Raw genomic sequence first — 20,028 nt, forward strand, 5'->3', positions numbered from 1 at the left:
ACGTAATAGATAAGATTATCATGCGATATTTTCAACTAATCTATATTTTTACATTTTGAAAATTCTTAAAAATAAATCAATTTATACATAGCATAAATATGTTGTTTTTAAGCAATTGAAACATCCTGTGTAACAAAAACATCAACTATCGGTAACCTATAACAATTTTTAACAATGGTTTTTCCTTACATCTAATTGATTTGCTTGTTTTCTTCTATTGACATGTTTTTAACAAAAGCTTCCTTCATTTGCATGACGAATTAGTATTCCCATTCTGTAATGAATTATCCAGTCCAGTATTTATACTCGTCGTTTAACGTTGGTACAACATTCGTTACTTCGAATAACAAATATGAAGTGGTGTATCTTTCTTGTAACCGCTGGTATATTCCTTGCGTGTGAAGGCAGAGAGTTATCGAGATGCGACCTGGTTAGAGAACTGAGGAGATACGGGTTCTCGGAGAATCAAATGAGAGATTGTGAGTTTTTTCTTTTTTTATATACAAAAAAGGGGGCAAACGAGCGGAGTGAACACCAAGGTGGTCAACGACGCCCATGGACATCCGTAACACCAGAGGAACTACAGATGCGTTGCCGGCCTTTGAGGAAATGATAGGCTCTTTTTATCTATACTATCATAATAAAGCGTAAACACACACTTCTTTGTTGCCTAAGATGTCAGCAATCACAGGATGTTTTTGAATAATTATTCTTTTTAATAAGAAGCCCTACATTTACGTCACGCTTTAGGTTATGTATTTTCACGCCATTAAACTTAGGGGGTAAATATTTTGAATCAAAACCCTAATGTAGGGAATAGACCATTAGTTGTTGCAAACATCAAGAAGCAAGATTGCCGAGGTTAGTCATGTGATATCATTTTGACATTAGCTATTGATAATTTGACAAATCTAAACAATGAAACAAAATTTTCATAATTTTATGCGGATCAAGCCGCGTCGGAACAGCTAGTTTATAATACAAGGTGACAAACGAGTAATGGCCACCGGAACTCGAAGCGACTGCTGTTCATACACATTCGGATTTGCATATGTGTTGCTTATCTTCTGCCTGGTCGTGGTATCACAAAAGATTTTATTGCCAGCTCTACCACTGTTCGAATGTATTAAAAAGTAAAACCACAGTAAAAAGTACAGTAATATTTGATAAAACCATGTCTTGTCTATCAGGGGTATGTCTCGTGGAAAATGAGAGTTCCAGACGTACGGACGTAATCGGAAAACCGAACAGTGACGGTTCCCGAGACTACGGCCTGTTCCAGATCAACGATAGATACTGGTGCAGCAACACCAATACACCTGGCAAAGATTGTAACGTCACTTGCAAACGTAAGTTCTTAGACTATTAAGATTTTAGGTGCAGCTGAGCGTAAAGGGAAAAGGAGCGTAGCTGAGGATTGAAGGGTCTAAAGTCCTAAAGTAAAATAAAGGAAGTATGAGAATATTTATTTAGTATCGTTGCAGTCTAAAGTAATCGTGTATTACAATACATACTCGTATATTGTCTTTGTTTAGACAAAGCTCTGTCTTAGTCCTATGCAATTCTTGCAAATTGTCTGGTAACATTCCAACGTGTAAAGTATGTGATAGAAATATCGGATTTTGTTACCTTATTTTTTACCTTCATTTTTAAGCTATCTGAGCCTATATCAGCCAGTGGTGGAACAGACCTTAAGTCTCTTATGGAAATAAGACAATTGTGATAGACTTTTTGTCACGTTGTCAGTACTTGACTTAAATGTGAAGTTCATAAGCACACTAAGATATATAGATAGTGAAGTCTCAAATATATTAATATGTATAAGTTAATTTGATGTTTATTAGATTTTTATCTAATTCATGAAATAATTTGTGTTTGACTTTCAGAGTTGTTGTCTAACAACATACGGGATTCAGCAGTTTGCGCTCAGAAGATATTCAGACGACATGGCTTCAACGCTTGGTACGGCTGGGCAAACCGCTGCCGTGGTAAACCTTTACCCGACATTAGATCCTGCTAGAACAAAGAAAAGTATCTTATAAAAATATACAAGAATATAATATGCAAAAATTCGTTTAAAATCCTTTAACGATTCCTGGATAATTCCTCTATTCCATCTTCCACAAATTCCAGCCAGATTGTAACTATTTCGATCATAAAATAGTAGAGATAAAATCTTTGCAACTGGTGTATCTCTACGTATTACAAAAACGCTAACTTACGGTGAAATTCTATGAACACAAAATCGAATGAAGACTAATCTATTGAGGTTTTTTTAAAAAAAAAATAACCAAGTGGCAATCGTATGAAAAAATGTTAAAGTTAGCAAAACGCAATAGTACATTCATAGGACAGTAGGCCACATAAATAATATACTGTCGGATTTCTATTACCAAATACTAAAGCATCTACACACTTGAAACTAAACTACCGCACAACTGTTTAGTCTCGCTTTGATTCCTATGGACTTGTATGGAGGTCACACTACTCGATTTTTAGTTGTGCAACTAAACAGTTGAATTGGCTGCGAAACAGTCGACAATCGCACAACATTTGTACAATTTAGTCAAAGATATGCGCCCTTTGTATTTGCTTGATTCTAGCTCAGTTTTTTTAAACAAAAACAGTTTTTTTAAAAAACAATATATTATATCCAATTATTTAATATCACATAAACATTTAAACTCACATTAAATATTTAAAAAATTACTATAAAGAGATTATAAAATCTTCGGTTTTATCCTTTCTTCTTATCTTCTAGCAGGAACTGATATCGGGCAGAGATCCCTGACACTTGTTCCTCCATCCATACCAAGCTCTGAATCCGTGGCGTTTGAACACTTTCTTAGCGCATTTCGCCGCCTTCGTGATGTCATCAGTTATGAGGTCTGGAAAACAATATACAAATATACAAAAAGAACTATTGAATTTTAATATACGAAATAAATTATGGAAACAGATATTTTGTGAAATCAAAAATTTTATAAGTATTTCTAGCTACATTAATCTTACTAATATTATAAATGCGAAAGTTTAGATTTATGGATGGATGTTTGTTAGAGTTTGTAGCCTAAACGGCTGGACGGATCTCGATGAAACTTGGCATAGACGTAAATGATAGTCTGGAAGAACACATAGGATACTAACTTTTTTATGCCACCCGGACGGAGTCGCGGCGAAAGCTAGTATATATATAAAGCACTAGCTTTCACCCGCGATTCCGTCCACGTGGAATTAAAAAAAATAAGTAGCTATATGTCCTTCCAGAATATCATCTACATCTATACCAAATTTCAAATCAGTTCAGTAATTTAGGCCACATACTCTTACAAACATCCATCCATCCACCTAAACTTATTACTTCTAAGTTATAATACTAGTGAGATAGTAAGATTATAAAAATTATTATTAACTTGTTTTAACTATTATCTCTTTCATTCGGACAAAAATATGTTTTAAAGTGTTGGTTGTGTTCAAGTTACTTACCAGCACAGGTGACATTGCAGTCTTTACCAGGAGAGCTTGTGTTGCTGCACCAGTACTTATCGTTGATCTGGAACAGACCGTAGTCCCGGGAACCATTCTTGTTTACTTTACCGATCTTGTGCGTGCGCCCGGAACTCTCGCTTTCCACCAGACAGACCCCTATTAATATAAGTATAATAAAATAAATTAAGTCTATTCAAAAGAGAGAAAAATGATTAACAAATATATGCAAAATCTGTATAAATATTTTAGAAATGCGTTATCTCTAAAATAGAGTTTGTTATCGCAAAACGGACGTAAGGTTAAATCAAGTTTAAATCATACTATCATACTTCATACTATTATAAATGCGAAAGTTTAGATGGATGGATTGATGTTAGAGTTTGTAACCTAAACAGCAAAATGGATTTCGATGAAATTTGGTATGGATGTAGAGGATAGTCTGGAAGAACACATAGGCTACTTAGTTTCGTTTTTTTAAATTCCACGAGGACAGAATCGGAAGCGAAAGTTAGTACTCAATACGCGATGAAAATGATTGTGTCCAGCCAGTTATATATACTGTTAATTCATTAAAAATAAATTATTTTATCTACTTACAATCTCTCATCTTATCCTCAGGGAAACCATGACTCCTTAACTGCTGTACCAACTCACATCTATTCAGGAGTTTAGCTTCGCAATGTAAGAACACGCCGAGAGAAAACAAAATTATTAAGAACTTCATATTGCGTAGATATTGTGAATTATATAGAAACAACGCGTCTGCACTTACAAAGAGATGTAGTTACTATGACGATTGTAGCATCTTCGTAGCTCTTAAATATGTGTTATGCATGTGTTGGGTTTATTAAAATATGGAAACGGGGACTCCCAGTTATCATACACCGTACGGCTAAGGTTATAATGTTTTGAACTCTTACTATGTAACTATAGTGTGTACTAGCTGTTGCCCACGACTTCGTCCGCGTGTAGTTCAAAAGTTTAAAATTTATTTTCGCCCCTTGTTCTATTACCTAACTTATTAACTTAGTAGTTATCTACGTAATAAAAGAAATCTACTGATGCCAGATTCTTAACTAAAGTTCTAACACGTTTAATGTAACATTTTTTCTACTAAAGTATAAGATGGCGGGTTGATGGCATTGAATATGTTTGAAGTTTGTTTTTAATTTTCTGTAATTTTTAAAAATAAACACCAGTTGTTCTTACTTTATTAACATTATTTAACATTCCTTAAATAAATTAAACTTACCAACCACAGATGTTATTTAAATTCCACACGACAAAGTCACGAACAACAGCTAGTCGTAATAAAATGATAACAGGAAAATAAATGATTTAGTTAGCATTAACGTCCGGTGTTTGTGATCTCAATATCAGTTGAGACGCGGTGAGTCCCCGATCCTCGCGCTGCGGTTAACCTCATTCAAGACGTTTACGAACAAAAGGCGTTGACTCGCCTTTTTTATTCAATAACATTATAAACACACGCCTTTTAACCGTCTCCGACTTCCAAAAGAAGATTCTCATGTAAAAGTAAAATTAAAGGATAAAAATCTACAATGACAAAGTTTTAAAGACACTAAAATATAAATGCGTGCGCATTCATACATTACATAAAAGAGCAGGCATCCACCGGAATTCGCCAAAGAAGCGAAGCCATCGCTGCCCATAGACGTAGTTCTTGTTGAGTAAAAGTTAAAAATACACATTTGGTTATGAGTTAAACAATATTAATTATAATTGTTGAAAACAGGCACTTTAACCTCGACCCTGGTAATAGCAAAGATAAATTTTAAATAAAAAAAATTTGCGCGGCAATATTAAAGTAATATTGGATACTTTTTTCTAAATAAAAGATTCTTACAAGTGATACAAAATATGATCGAAATCGCATATTTTACTAGTTTTTTCACGCCAATAGTTACTTATTATTTACATGTTAAATGTTAAGTACCAAAAAAAATAAGCAACATTTGAATTCCGTTTCCTGCAGTCAACAAACTATCAAAGAGTAACGAGTTCAGCAATTTACTCAATTTATATTTAAGGTAGATCATTACTGACGGAAATAAGCCAAACGATTCTTTAAAACAAATGTTTTTATTTTCTTACTAAACTACATAAACAATTAAACACATTGTTAAAAATACTTGAACTATTTCGAAACATTATGTTTTTAATCTATGGCCATAGTATTTGACAAATAGTTGTCATGTTGTCAAATGTCAAAGTCATTTGAAAGCAACAATCAAATCAGAATCAAACAACAATCGTCGTCGCTTCGAGGCATCGAGTATCTGGGATCCATAGTACCGGGTATCTGAGAGAACTCTCGCTACTAAAACAACTTAAACGCGGTTACTTTTCCTATATCTTAATTTAGCTTGTAATGTAACAACGACATCAACAGAAAAAATGAGAATCACAAACGTAAGACGTGGTAGAATTTTTCGCATAGCTGGTATTTGTGCGGTATTACTAGTTTTGATTTATGCCCTGCAAAGTTGGACAAGTGCAAACGGCGGCGTGGATACAAGTGAATTTATCAATTCTGACGCCCAAAAAAGTTATTACAAATTCCATCGAAATGTGTATCCGGCGCTAAACACTGGTAAGTAATAAAATCGGTATAATTGTGCAATGTGGTAACTTTACAGTTATGTGGCCCAATAGTAAGTCGTGAACGTATTGTTTTTATTTGACACACGTGAGTATGAGAACCGGCCTTTAAATTTGTAAACATTCATAGCAGTAAAAGTTGAATTAGGTAGTCTTTTTTTTTCATTATAAAACTGTTGTTATTATTTATTCTTATTATAATTTCTAAACTTTAAGATTACTTAAAGCATGCTTTTAGTTATTTACAGTTTTCTAATAACATATTCCAAGCTAGATATACTATTATATTACAATACTAGCTGTTGCTCGCGACTTCGTCCGCGTGAAAAGAAAAGATATAGCCTATGTTACTCGCAGATAAATTACCTTTCTGATGGTGAAAGAATTTTTAAAATCGGCCTAGTAGTTCTTGAGTTATTCAAATACATACAAAAATACAAATCTTTCCTCTTTATATTAGAATAGATTACTACAACTGCAAGGTGTACAAGCTAAAAAAAGGTTAATTTCGTTTTAATTATTTTTTCAGAATTAGGTAACTTTGAACCTAAAACAAGAAGATCAGTAAGCGGTCCAGGGGAAGAAGGGAAGCCATACCATATGTCCCAAGACAGGACTAATGACATCAGTGACTCGGAGAGTGAATATGGCATGAACATTGCTGCTTCAGATGACATAGCTATGAACAGGTATGTTACTTAGAGATAAAAGTACAGTCATGGAAATTTGCAGTGTTCCACTTACAAAAAAACACCTTATTTTTTGCAACAAAACAAACTATCTCTTCTTGCAAACAACGAATTATAACAGTTTAGTTATACTTAAACATGTATATATATATGTTCATGAAATTTAAAAAAAATGAATTTTCACCTGCCAAAATAAGGATCTTTTGCATAAGTCTTCATCCACTTGAATATATCATAAATAGATTAAAACCTGTATTCTAATTTATAAAAAAAAAATTAAAAAAAGTACTTAAAACCAGTCATTTAATTTTAGCAAGAATGTAATAATTGATTTATTGCAATAAGTATGGTTAATTGAAAATCATTAGACAGCTAATTAAAAAAACGAGAGTTTAGTAATAATAGTGCTTTTTATTGCACACATTTGTAATTAAACATTATTATACCATTGTAAAATTTTAACAAAAAAAAAAGTTATAGTTAGTTATTGAAAGGAAACAATTTTAAATTTTTTAATCTTGTTTTTAAAGACTTATCTTGAATTTAATTGTATTTTCATGTTTGTACCATACAATCAGTTTAGGTTTTTTCTTAACTATTTCTGATAATTACTTAGATAATATTATCTATTAACATCCAATTGTTCTTTTTTTAATATATGTTAACTTATATTACTTGAACTTAGATTTATTAAATGATTTTCTTTACATTTATTTGAACTTATTGGACAATGTGCAAGGTCAAATAACGGTATAATATCTATAAAGTTTAACATTTAGGCAACTAATTACTCCAAGGTTCAAGGGTGATGAGTTTCTTGTAATCAATTATTAATTTAATTTCAATATTATAGCAACTTCAACAGCAATGTTGAATTTGTACAATTAGGTCAGATTGGAAAGCAAACCATTGTAAAATGTGTGTGTCCATTTTAAAGCTTGTTCGATTTTTGTAATCTTATATACATGTACACGGTATAAAGTTAGGAATAAACTGAGCATAAGTAAATATTAGTACTAATATTAAAATGTTTGCTTATACTCAGTTTATTCCTAAGTTTAACTTAATATCCCGTTTATTTGTAAGGTTGGCAGAATTTAATGATTTTAATTAACAATTCGACTGTAAATCATAGACGGAACATTTATCTTTTTCAATTACCGATTTAATCCAGGTATGAGAGATTTAATATCACGCTTATTGTGCCTCATAATGTAAATTATACAAGACAGAATAAGATACGAAGAGCGATAAGAACGAAACGAATAGATTTCATGAGACAATACTTATTTGAATCACCCGTTTAATTAAGTATACTTCATATTACCATATTAATACTATGAATTCGTAAGTTCGGATCAACGGCGGATCCAGGAGAGGGGGGTCATGACCCCCCGTGACCTGGTTGGTCAAGAGCTTGACAAAATATATTTACATATTTTGCCAAGCCCTTGACTTGACCACGACTATGTGACCCCCCCTGGCGAAGCTGGATCCGTCCTTGCTTCGGATGGATGGATGTTTACTATTACGTATATCCAAAAGTCAAGCATAGTCTGGAAGAACACATAGGTTTCTTAAAACGTTTTTTTTTATTTCCGCGGACGGAATTGCGTGCAAAAGCTTTTACATAATTATAGATGGATTTTTTAAATATGGTATCTTTTCCAACCTAGATCGATTCCCGACACTCGGCTGGAGGAGTGCAAATTCTGGCATTACCCCAAAGACCTGCCGACCACGTCTGTCATTATTGTGTTCCATAATGAGGGATTCTCTGTGCTGATGAGGACGGTACACTCCGTTATCGATCGCTCGCCTCCTGATATACTGCACGAAGTTGTATTGGTAAGTTTAAAGTAATTTAGGTATCTAGTTTTGATTTTATGTATAATCTTTGTTTGCCTGTGAACTCTAGTTTTCTAGTTTATTTAAGCATTAAATGAACGTAATATCTTGGTTAGTTATCTAAGCAAATAGGGACCTCTTTCCTTTTATTGAATTTAGAGATTTGTTAGATAATCGTTTTCGTTTTAGGTCGACGATTACTCGGATAAATCCAATTTAAAAGATAATCTAGATCAATATATAAAAAGATGGAACGGTAAAGTCCGCTTGATTCGAAACCCACAGAGGGAAGGTTTGATTCGAACTCGATCGCGTGGGGCGCAAGAAGCTACCGGTGACGTCATCGTATTCCTAGACGCGCACTGCGAGGTCAATATTAACTGGTTACCTCCTCTCTTAGCTCCAATATACAGGGACTATAGGATAATGACAGTACCAGTTATAGACGGAATCGATCACAGGACATTTGAATATCGACCGGTATATCAACATGGTACAAATTATAGAGGCATATTTGAATGGGGCATGCTTTACAAAGAGAACGAAGTCCCTGACAGAGAATCCAATCTTCACAAACACAAATCAGAACCATACAAGAGTCCTACGCACGCGGGCGGACTGTTCGCTATCAATAGAAGATATTTCCTTGAAATTGGCGCATACGACCCTGGTCTATTAGTCTGGGGCGGAGAGAACTTTGAGTTAAGCTTTAAGATATGGCAGTGTGGCGGCAGTATTGAATGGGTTCCTTGTTCTCGAGTGGGTCACGTGTATAGAGCGTTCATGCCGTACTCATTCGGAAGTCTCGCAAAGAACAAGAAAGGCTCCCTTATAACTATAAACTATAAGAGAGTGATAGAAACGTGGTTCGACGAGGAACATAAGGAGTACTTCTATACTAGAGAACCTATGGCCAGGTTTTTGGATATGGGTGATATTAGTGACCAGTTAGCGTTGAAAGAGAGGTTGAAATGTAAGAATTTTGGCTGGTTCATGGAGAATGTGGCGTACGACGTTTACGATAAGTTCCCGAAGCTGCCTAAAAACGTGCATTGGGGTATGGTGAAGAATAAGGCGGCTAGTGTCTGTCTTGATACTATGGGGAAAGCGGCTCCAGCGTATATTGGTAAGTTGACTCCGTCTACTTCTCTTCTTTTTTTTATTTTGCAACAGTTTTTTAAGTTTAATAATGTTAGGCACATCGAGTTGTCACGGCGCGGGCAACAACCAGCTGTTCCGTCTGAACGAGGCGGGTCAGCTGGGAGTGGGCGAGCGCTGCGTGGAGGCTGACAGCGACAGCCTCAAGCAGGCTATCTGCAGGCTCGGAACTGTCGACGGACCTTGGAGGTAATTCACTTAACTGATGCCATTTGACAGGAAATTAAGACTTTCTTAAAATTATCCCAGTGTCTATTGCATTATGTTGGAAACAAAACGAAAGATTTTGTAGCAATTTCAAGTGTGGCAGATTTGTTAACAGCTTCTATGAAAATATGAAGTCGCTGACTCAGGTGTTTCACTCGCACTTGACTTGTTGTTTCACTCTACATTACCTGGGTTCGGATCCCACCATGAACCAGTTTGGTATTCGATTTGTATATATATAATTTACCTCCAACATTGAGTCAGTTCTCTCAGTGCGGAAATATAGCTGGTGATGGATTCCTTAATCCGATAGCATTATCGACTTTGATGCAAAATTAACTTTATATTACAGCTATGATGAGATGCACAACCAGTTAGTGCACCGTCTGCACAGCCACTGCCTGACGCTGCAGCCGCAGTCGCGTGCTCTGTCCCTAGCGCCCTGCGACCCGCACAACACCTTCCAGCAGTGGACCATCGCACACAAGAAACCCAACTGGTGAGTCAACTACGCCGAAATACACGATACACGAATCTATGTAACGAATTTATTTTACTTAACAGACTACACACTTTTAACCGACTTCAAAAACGAAATTCTCAATTCGATCAGTATTTTATGAACAATGGCGGAAATAAGCAGTGTTCAAGAAAAATTGTTACTTTAAAAAAAACTCCGCCTCTTCCTACAAGTAACTAGTTAGACAACAGTGTGTGCAAACGAATGGGAATATAAAAAGAAACTAACCGTGCATCACTGATTCTTTTAGTACACATTTTTGTTCCACGTTTCGTTTTAAAATTATCAAATGATTGTAGTTTTTAAGTTGTAACACCGCCAGTTTCCCCGATTGTACAATAGATTGATGTTTTGCGTGATTCATTTTTTTATACGTAATTAAAAAGTTGCAAGACTATTAAGCCGTCATTGGTCCAACCTTTTTGAAAAACTATCAAGTAGTTTTTGAGTTTTTCTTATAAAGTTGTATTAAAAGTCGATACTTTATCTTGAAGTTGGTATTTCGTTTTTTATTAAAAATTTTAGATTATCAGCCGATAGTTTGATCAGGTTAGGCTGTCTATACATGTTTATACTAATCAAGCAGCAGATTAAAAGTCTGTAGTCTGTGAAGTATCTTATAGTAATAAGTTTGGACACTGCCCTAAGAATTACATCCAAAAGTATATTTACTTGGATTCAGTTAAAAGCAATACTAAACCGTCTCAATACTCTGTCATTAAAAAACCTATATATAATATGTTGTAAACTTTTATGTTCAATTCTAGAAACTTCCATTGGAATATTTTTACACCAAAGCCTTTACAATCCGTGACTGAGGGGAATCGAGGCTTAATTTCTTCAATATAACAATATAACACAAAACCATAATTCTTGCTTTCTCTAAATTTGTATTGTATTTTATTTACATTGATTATTTATTATTTGCTGTGTCCATATGAGTACTTAATTTACTATTTTAATTGTTTACAATATTTCTTTTCGTGTTAAGTATTCTGTTCTGTTTCTTACCTATTGTGTAATTTAATAACGTATGAAAAATGGGGAAAAAAGGGTTTTAACAAAAGTGAAAAATCACCAACATTTTTTCATCTAATAAAATATTTGGCTGAAAAGGAATAGCATGAAATTAATTTTACATGTTTAAATTAAAAATATTTTTATTTTAATTCTTATTTGCTCAAAGCTCCTATAAAATTAGCAAATTGCTTGGTGTTTAAACCATTGTTTTAAAGGTAGGTTTTCACGGTATGTGTGTTACGTCCGATACGAGTTAAAACTCGTGATCAGATTTAGATAAAAACTGGTGTTATAACCACTCAAAACAATCACAATAGGCATAGTTGTAAGATTATTGTATTTATTTTTAAGTTTCATCTAACATTGACAAATTAATCAGGAATAAAATGTTCCTACAAACATTACCTAGCTTGTAAAATAAAAAAATCAATGCATTTCATGTGTATTTCGAAAATAATCGACTATTAATTGTCATAATTAATTCAAAACGTAGATTTAATATATTACAAACGGCTATTAAGTTCAACTTGGTGTAAAATTAAAAGACTTTTGTTGGCTACAGTCAAACAAACATCACAAAAACTTTGAAATTATAGTTATATTTATTTTCTATTTAAAATATATTTTTAAGTTCGATTGCAGTCTAGTTTTATTTAAATTTAATTTTTAATGAGATTATTTTAATGTTATTTATATATGTATTGTATTTACATTCCCATATGAGGTTTATTTCGAATCTCTAAATATAACCACTCGCCTGAAATTAAAATTGCATTTAAAAATTAAATATCATTGTACAATATTTTTTTATTACTTTCTTTTATTTTATTTGTATTGATAATACTTAAAAATCTATTCTTTTATGAGAAACTTAAGCTGTAAAATAATTTTGTCATCTCAAGCGTAAATAAGACTGAAGTCTTGAAAAATGGCGGAAAGTGAGTTAAACAATAATTATACAAATAAAAATGTAATAATTTTAAGACCTGCTTTTGTAATGCGGAAAAAGGAAACCGTATTTTATTAATTCCGATGTAATTTAGCTGTAAATGTACACCAATTTCTTTCTTTGTAAATTTTCTGTGATGAATTTTTTATATATGTAATTCGATTTTAAAATAAAGAAATATTTATTGTTATCTTTGTTTTATTTTTTACTGACTTGCATTTGCGATTTGCTGCATTTTTCGTAAGACGCAATAAAAATCAAAGATGTTATCAATCCGTTTATTGTTTTATAAATATTTGTAAATTTAATAAATGTAACTAAGCTACTACATATTTTAAAGTTTTATTAAATTACTAGGTGCATTCAAAGACAATTTTACATTCCTTTTACTCATTTTTTTTATCTTACACACCATATTTTGCAGGAAATAATTTTACCACTAGTTTACTTAAGTGGTTTTTTAGCCAATTTTATGTGAAAATGCAATTTAACTATGAAGCAATTATACAAGATTAAAGCCATTTAAAAAAATGTCTTTATGATTGTAATTTAAATTATAAAAATAGCGAAAACAAGGGAAAAGTAATTTCGTTACAATAAATGTTTAAGTATCGTTAGAAGTGTTTTTCAGGTAATTTTTTGACCGACTTCCAGAAGGAGGTACTCATTTCGTCTGTACGTTTTTTTTTGTTAACTATATCTGTACATATACAAATAGCAAATGAAGTTTTTAAGCACCAGTTAGTAATTACGTTTTCAAATATCGGTTAATGCATTTTTTACCACAAAGAGTGATTTTATATTAGATATTTTTTTTACACTATGATGGAATTTTAGACCACAAGTCACTCCAATCATTTACACGATCCTTCACATCTAGTACTGACCAATTTGGTGACGGTACATCGGGGGCTAGCCAATTAAAATCATCCAAAGTATCCCAATTGTTACTATTTTTATCTAAAGATGACATATTAAAATGCTTCTCCAAATCCTCGTAGACTAAATTATATGGAGCTGTTCTTATCTCCATACAATCTTCGACAATACCTTTACTTGTTACGTGAAGATATATATCGCAGTTCGTAGAACTATGCATACGTAATTGTTGACAAGCTGTGACTATTTTACAATTTGTGCACTTCTCAATAAACACAGAAGATGTAACCGGGCCGGATAGAACAATACAATTATCCAAATTTGTCATATGCAATGTCCCCATGACACCTTTCAAACCGATTGTGCAATTCTTTAAATTCCTCAATGTCACATCTCGTTGGAATAACACATCGTTTTCTAGCAATAAAACCTTCCCGTCTTTAGAATCGAAACCGAATAACTTATCATCCCATTTATTACTGTCAATCTTAACACCATCCTGTTCATCCGATGATTGTTTCTGGTTGTCCGATTTGGGAAGTTTTTTCCTTGTGAATCCAAATTTCTTTCGAGGGACATATTGGTCTTCTAATTCGTAACATTTTGATTGTAAAGTCTGTACAATGCCCAAGTATTTCCGCATATTGAACTCTTTGAGAAAGAATGATGAAGTGACAACATATTTTTGCAGTTCATTGACTTCTCGTTTAATATTGTCAAAATGAGCAGGTAATATTGAAGTTTCTAACGTCGGTACTTGAGATAGCAACTGTTCTATATACTCGGATCTTATTTTAAAAGCTCCAGAGAAGAAGTCTTCGTTTTCATTAGAAGCGTCAACTTCTTCCCTAGCCTTGTGTGCCTTTTGTAGTTTTTCTAAGCGTTGTGCGTCCCTCCGACTCAACCTCTCTAATACAGAATGTCTATCGCTCATTTCTTCAACAATTCTTCAATCTTCTTACTTAAATCGGAATCTTGTTTAGCTGCTTCTTTAAGTACAGCTACTGTGTCACGGGAGAATTTCCTTGTGTCAGTATGTTTGGAGCCCTCGTCAAACTGTGAATAGAAAAGTAAGTTAGATGTTGAAGAACAAAAAAGGAATTCATATCCTTTTTTTCATGATTATGAAAACCTAAAAGGTTAATGAATAGGTTATTCAAACACATATGATCAAACTTGATGAATCAAAATAGAAGGATTAGAAGTACATTTCTTTTATGGTACTGATTCTGCTAAATTTTTTATCTCAATAGGATCAAAAGATAATTTTTCAATAATTGCAGTAAAGTAACTAATGAATGAACTATTCCCATGCTTAGTTTGAAAGGAGAAAATTCCAATTAACACTTTTACTATTGTAATTGTTAAATATTTACTCTTAGCCATATGCTGCCATGAGATTCCACTTTTCCATTCTCTTAACACAACTGTGGTATGTATTTTACACCGATATTTCATTAATAGAAACCCATGCTTAGCTAAACTAATGAGATGGAATGAAATAAAATAAATAATTAAACAGACTTGAGGACAATTTACCCACAACAAAATTGAATTCCTCAGCTAGGTTCTGAAGAAAAACCGTCCAGTCTTACAAATAAAATTAACCAGTCACCACCCAATTCCCAGTATACACTCTTGGAATATATAAAATCTCTTTGCTACATGCAACCCCATTATCAAATTTAGCCAAACATTTACAATAATAAACTTTATTCAAGTCTATTATACTTTAACATCATTTTTAATAGACAAACATTTCTTTGTTAGTCCTACATCAATTGTAGGTTTAACACAAAACAAGTTATTTACAACATTTAAAAGCCTTTAGTTCTAGTAACTACAAGTAACATAATTCCAAAAATTTTCTATAGCTAAGCCCAAATCAGTGACCAAACAACCAATTCAATACATTGAAATATAATGACCTTCTTAAGCAGTTCATCATCAGGTTTGACCACACAGTAAAGTCCATAACCGATGACTCCAAACGTGAATATCCAAAAACCGGACTTAATTGCAACACTCATCTCACCAAGTTATATCTTGCCTTCGCTAGACCACACTTTTTGATCTAACTCACGGGTCTTATGACCGCCAATGTATTCTCCAATACCGTAATATCCTTCCAAGATAAAGTTATAATTATTGTGCATATACAGGCGGAAATCTGAAAGTTAAAATATGGTCTAAGTATGGTTTAAAGAGTAACAAATGGGATAATAGAATGACTAGAATACAGTTCGAATTATCAAATCAAAAATATACATAGTAATTTGCTATCAACAAAAATCTTTTATTTTGTTGTGTACTTAAAAACTAATGGTTACTTTAATAGTTTAACTAAAATCTTTGCTATAAAATTATTAAACCCACCTCTATCGGTATTCAACTTGAAGTATAAACCGTACGATAATACAAATCCAATAGTTTCAGCAACAAATACAGTCCCAAGCGTATAGGTGAAAAATCTTTTATACGCCGGTTTCGGCTTTTTTGTAAGCATTATACGATTTTAGAATCTAAATTATTTAATCCCCCGATCGACCGAAAAATTAAAGAAATTTGGAACAAGACAAGATGTCGCATGCGGTGACGTAAGAAACAGATAACAACATGGTTTCTAACGACATGTTTTGCAAAGACTATAAATATCTACCAAGTAGAAAAAATACAATTTTATAATTTCGATATTTATCAATAGCTTCTTCTTTATTTTAAAGATATAGTAAAAATTATAAAACCCCAAATAACCTAATTATCGCGATATGTATTTGGCAAATAGATACTTTGTACATGACAACATTGTAACTTTTGCCGCGCGCGCGAAAATTGATTTAAGAGTTGGACAGCCGAGCAGAATATTCTGGAGGACTTCTAGACTCTCGATCATCGTTGCATATTCAAATAAAAGGATTTAAGAAAACTGCAATGTTTTAAATTAATGTTTATTAATATTATTGGTATAAACAATTCAGTTCCGAGTTTCAGTGTAATTTAGTCTTCATAAATTATTCTTCAGCTGAAAAAAGTGAATTCTTATTTTAGTTAAATAAATAAAATCTAAACATATTGTAAAATTTTTAAAATGTATTCTTTATTAAAGAAATCACAATGCGATACCTTCGTTATCTTCATCATCGCAACTGTCCGTACATTCACGTAACTCCGTAACTGAATACTTTTCAATGCAATCTTTAGGTATACGTTTGCTCAAAGGTCCCTGAAAATGTTTAGATATTAAATATAATAAAGAATATTTGCACAATTTTTTTTGTAACCATTTTTCAAATTAATTCGTACAATTAGCTCCACTGGCTGATTGTTGACCATGTGGTGCCGGAATCTCGTCTGGTAACCCTCTATCTGGTTGTCTATGCATTCCCCCTCGCAAGATAGCCACTCATCCCAGCCCGACATCGGACAATTTGGATCCGATTCTTCAGAAGCGACTTCCATACTTGTCCTAAAACAATCAGTTTATTCTGTAAAAACCACTATCACACATTTATCGCATTATTTCATGTTTTTATGGTTTAGCAAATGTACATAGGCTTTGTGTAAGTTAGTTAACTCACTCTTTTTGTGAAGTTGCAGGCGTCGAGGCGTACGCTTTTTCTGTCTCCTCGAACTCTGTCAATCAAGGATTATATTAATACAAAAAACGTCTTTCACTAAGTAGCAGATACTTAACTTTGTCTTATAGTGTGTCGCTATATTTCGTCATACCTTCAGTTTCAGTGGCCTCAGACGTAACTTCGGCAGTAACTATGCGCGCATACGTTCGTATGAGGTCAAATTGTAGCCGAGCGAACGGACGAACCTCTTCCTTGGGCACGGAAGGGTTGATTACCGCTGGAGAGATCGGCTGAGGCGGCATCGTCTCATCGTTTGAGGACTGAAAATAACTCGTATTTTACATCGTTAACCACAAAAAAAACTTTTATTTTAATAGACTTGGGTCTATCCATTGGAGATTTTATGATTGGAGACAAATACGTTTGTTCGTGGTTTCATTAACAAGTCTTTTTCTCTGGTATTCCTAGATACTGGTTGTTTTTTTTACTAGTTCACTGCACTGACTTACTTCAAATTTCTTCCCGCTGTCAGTGCCGGCGTCCATTGGATACAGGTTGAGTGTAAGATTGTTCGCCCAGGTACCGGTCCTGACGTCACATAGCTCCATATTGGAGACGCCGAGGAACCAGTCTGGAGAGGGGATGAGCGCGGTGACCAGAGACACGAGGTGATGCTCGCGCGTCACACGGAACATTGACGTCGTCATCATGTTCGTCTTTTGTGGAGCCACCGCTTTTATTATTGTCCTTATGTTGCGACCTAGCTATAAAATTAATAAGTTGTATATGACGTTCTTTTACATTGTCTATTCCAGTTTTGAATTTGCCAATCATGTAAGATGTTTAGCATGTGGTGTTTCTGTTCATTAGAAAAACTTGGTAGTTATTCTTACCTGCTTCATAATCTCAATCTCTAATTGCGTTGTGTTGCCCTGCTCCGCCAACCTCTTGAGACCTTCACTGGCATCCGAATTGTACTTAAACACATTGAACTTGCTATTATGTGAGGCACCTACAACGTCGCTGAATCTCGCCAAATCCTCGGACTCGGGGAACATCTTGGAATGCGTATTGTATGACCACATACCTTCGAAAGTAAGCTGGAAGAGATACCTATGTTGGTACATGTTAAATTTCATTAAAAAAACACATAGCACAGTTGGGTCTTGTCGAACAATCACCAAATGTTTGATTGGACAGATAACGTACATATGCTGAATATTTAACTGCGCAATAGAATTCTTTAACACGTGGAAAATCGTATATACCTGCTTCAAAAAATCTTATCGAAGACCATCCGTCGACTCTTATTTTTGGAAAAGATTAATCTTTGGTTCAGAGATGACTTTTCACTTAAAATGTATACGTACTAAATAGCGTGCGTCCTCCGGTGCAGTGCAATTATCGTTCTTAGTAGGCTGCATGTCGAGTACATTCCGCCTGTCTTCGCACACCCGCTTTGACAGCGGCCCATCCTGTCGGTACCACACGTCGCGCTTTACCGCCACTACTGCGTTAATAGTCACGCATTTGTTCTCCTTCTTTGGTGCTTTCCAGTAAGCCTGAAATGTTAAAACCCTAGATAAATGGATCCAACGATGGTCAAAGTTTACGTACATATATGATCCATATGTCAATCTGGAACTCTGGTTAACCACAGTCTTTGTGGCTTTACCTCGACGGAAGTCTTTGGAGTCAAATCGGTCTGGACCACGGAGTTATTACACTTCTTGTTGGGAGTCGTCTCCGAGTGTGGTGCAGGGAACACGAAGCCGGGGTCGAGATGCGCCGTTTTCTGCGGGTTCTTGTCGTGAGGCTTGATATCGCCGCGAGCCCAGATCGTGAACGCGATGAATGTTGAGACACCGTCCATCGCTGATAAACGAACTGTGGAAATTATTAAAAGGCGTGTTTTAGACTTTAATAATTTTCGTTCTAACTGAATGGTAGTCTAAATATCTAAGTACTTACTTGTATATTGTCGTGTGGGTATGTATTTGTCGTTAACTCCGATGATTTCTATTTTGAATCTACTGTCTGGTGGTAGCGGGTCTGTGGTGGTGCCCAGCGGCCGGCGGTCGCATAAAATATCCTCGCACGAACATATTGTTAATGATAATAATATAAGTACTGCAAACATATAACCTAAAAAAAATACAATAGAAAAGCTAGAAACTAACATCAGAAGATTTTGAACTGGAAGAAGGTATTCTGTAACGGTTGCTAAACGGATAAACGGATGGATGAAATGTGAAACTGCATATAACATTACTGGTCTTGTTAATTAGGACGAAGGGTGCATTACAAGACATTGTATACTAACGACTTTAACTCCTGAGTATCACTTAGAGGACACACGACAGTATAATATATCCTGGCTAATTTGATAATTTCGATTCCTTTTTAGATACTTCTGGTAATTCTCCAATAACTATCTTAGGATTGTGGAAGGATTGTAGGGTCATTTCATAGAAGTTCATCTGTTTAGGCTACAAACTTTAACAAACATCCATCATACATACATTTATAATATTGGTATGAATGTGGTTTCAGGACTAAAGGTTAAAGGTATTTAATCCTAAGTGAACTTGACGAAGTCAATAGAGGATACCAGACTCAACATATTTGAATCTGTGATCAGTTTTACTCACCCATTTATGTTATTTCCACTAACACGCACGACAGTCCTTTGTCCTGACGCGGGACATTCTGTCAGAATTAGACTACATCAACGTGATGGCGCCGGTTTATTAATTAATGTTAAATTGTTTCATCACGTTAAATTGTGCCGCCTACACCTTTCGACGCAATTCTCTATACCATTGTGATAGTCGATTTTAAACTTAATTTTTAGGACGATAAAGTATAGGTTATCATGAATTGTTGAGTTTTACTACACTAAAATTCATTGACAAGAACTGAAAGGGAAAACTACGTTCATTCAGCTTTTATTTGTATGAACAGGATAATAACATTAACTATTTGTAACATTATTGTTTTCTTGTATACCTATTACATATCCATCCTCATTCTTGAGAGACACGTAAACCATTAGGTAACACATAAAAT

At 34.1% G+C, this 20,028-nt stretch overlaps 5 protein-coding genes across 7 annotated transcripts; 2 read left to right on the forward strand and 3 right to left on the reverse strand.

Moving 5' to 3' along the window:
- The first annotated feature begins 299 nt into the window (after positions 1–299).
- Positions 300–2,020, forward strand: LOC106111559 (lysozyme-like). The gene is made up of 3 exons (XM_013293685.1): positions 300–479; positions 1,191–1,349; positions 1,887–2,020. Exons 1-3 carry the CDS (start codon positions 353–355, stop codon positions 2,018–2,020), a joined length of 420 nt encoding a protein of 139 aa, XP_013149139.1. The 5' UTR covers positions 300–352.
- LOC106111656 (lysozyme-like) lies at positions 1,929–4,295 on the reverse strand. 2 transcript variants are annotated; one of them, XR_001226183.1, is made up of 4 exons: positions 4,087–4,295; positions 3,487–3,645; positions 2,690–2,888; positions 1,929–2,013 (listed from the first exon to the last, which is right to left on the reverse strand). XR_001226183.1 is itself a non-coding variant. In XM_013293799.1 (3 exons), the coding sequence occupies exons 1-3, from the start codon at positions 4,211–4,213 to the stop codon at positions 2,758–2,760; spliced, it is 417 nt and encodes a 138-aa protein (XP_013149253.1). In that variant the 5' UTR covers positions 4,214–4,295; the 3' UTR covers positions 2,664–2,757. The 2 variants fall into 2 exon arrangements, 1 of the variants encoding a protein (XP_013149253.1); XM_013293799.1 differs by lacking the exon at positions 1,929–2,013 and having other exon boundaries at positions 2,664–2,888.
- Positions 4,296–5,728: 1,433 nt separating this feature from the next.
- On the forward strand, positions 5,729–12,665 carry LOC106111615 (N-acetylgalactosaminyltransferase 7). 2 transcript variants are annotated; one of them, XM_013293750.1, is made up of 7 exons: positions 5,729–6,103; positions 6,641–6,800; positions 8,477–8,648; positions 8,838–9,774; positions 9,845–9,995; positions 10,366–10,512; positions 11,301–12,665. In XM_013293750.1, coding segments are annotated over exons 1-7 (1,764 nt in total). In that variant the 5' UTR covers positions 5,729–5,907; the 3' UTR covers positions 11,302–12,665. The 2 variants fall into 2 exon arrangements, with proteins under 2 accessions (XP_013149204.1, XP_013149203.1); XM_013293749.1 differs by lacking the exon at positions 11,301–12,665 and having other exon boundaries at positions 10,366–10,902.
- A 239-nt stretch (positions 12,666–12,904) lies between these two features.
- On the reverse strand, positions 12,905–15,506 carry LOC106111627 (tubulin-specific chaperone C). The gene is made up of 3 exons (XM_013293763.1): positions 15,310–15,506; positions 14,344–14,437; positions 12,905–14,290 (listed from the first exon to the last, which is right to left on the reverse strand). Exons 1-3 carry the CDS (start codon positions 15,409–15,411, stop codon positions 13,323–13,325), a joined length of 1,164 nt encoding a protein of 387 aa, XP_013149217.1. The 5' UTR covers positions 15,412–15,506; the 3' UTR covers positions 12,905–13,322.
- Positions 15,507–16,333: 827 nt separating this feature from the next.
- LOC106111626 (spondin-2-like) lies at positions 16,334–19,697 on the reverse strand. Its single transcript, XM_013293762.1, has 11 exons — positions 19,611–19,697; positions 18,931–19,104; positions 18,635–18,846; positions 18,330–18,521; positions 17,853–18,059; positions 17,469–17,723; positions 17,111–17,279; positions 16,960–17,014; positions 16,685–16,847; positions 16,505–16,604; positions 16,334–16,403 (listed from the first exon to the last, which is right to left on the reverse strand). The coding sequence occupies exons 1-11, from the start codon at positions 19,612–19,614 to the stop codon at positions 16,393–16,395; spliced, it is 1,542 nt and encodes a 513-aa protein (XP_013149216.1). The 5' UTR covers positions 19,615–19,697; the 3' UTR covers positions 16,334–16,392.
- Positions 19,698–20,028: the final 331 nt, after the last annotated feature.

The sequence above is a fragment of the Papilio polytes genome, unplaced genomic scaffold (assembly GCF_000836215.1).
Source record: "Papilio polytes unplaced genomic scaffold, Ppol_1.0 DF824158.1, whole genome shotgun sequence".
NCBI lineage: Eukaryota > Metazoa > Arthropoda > Insecta > Lepidoptera > Papilionidae > Papilio > Papilio polytes.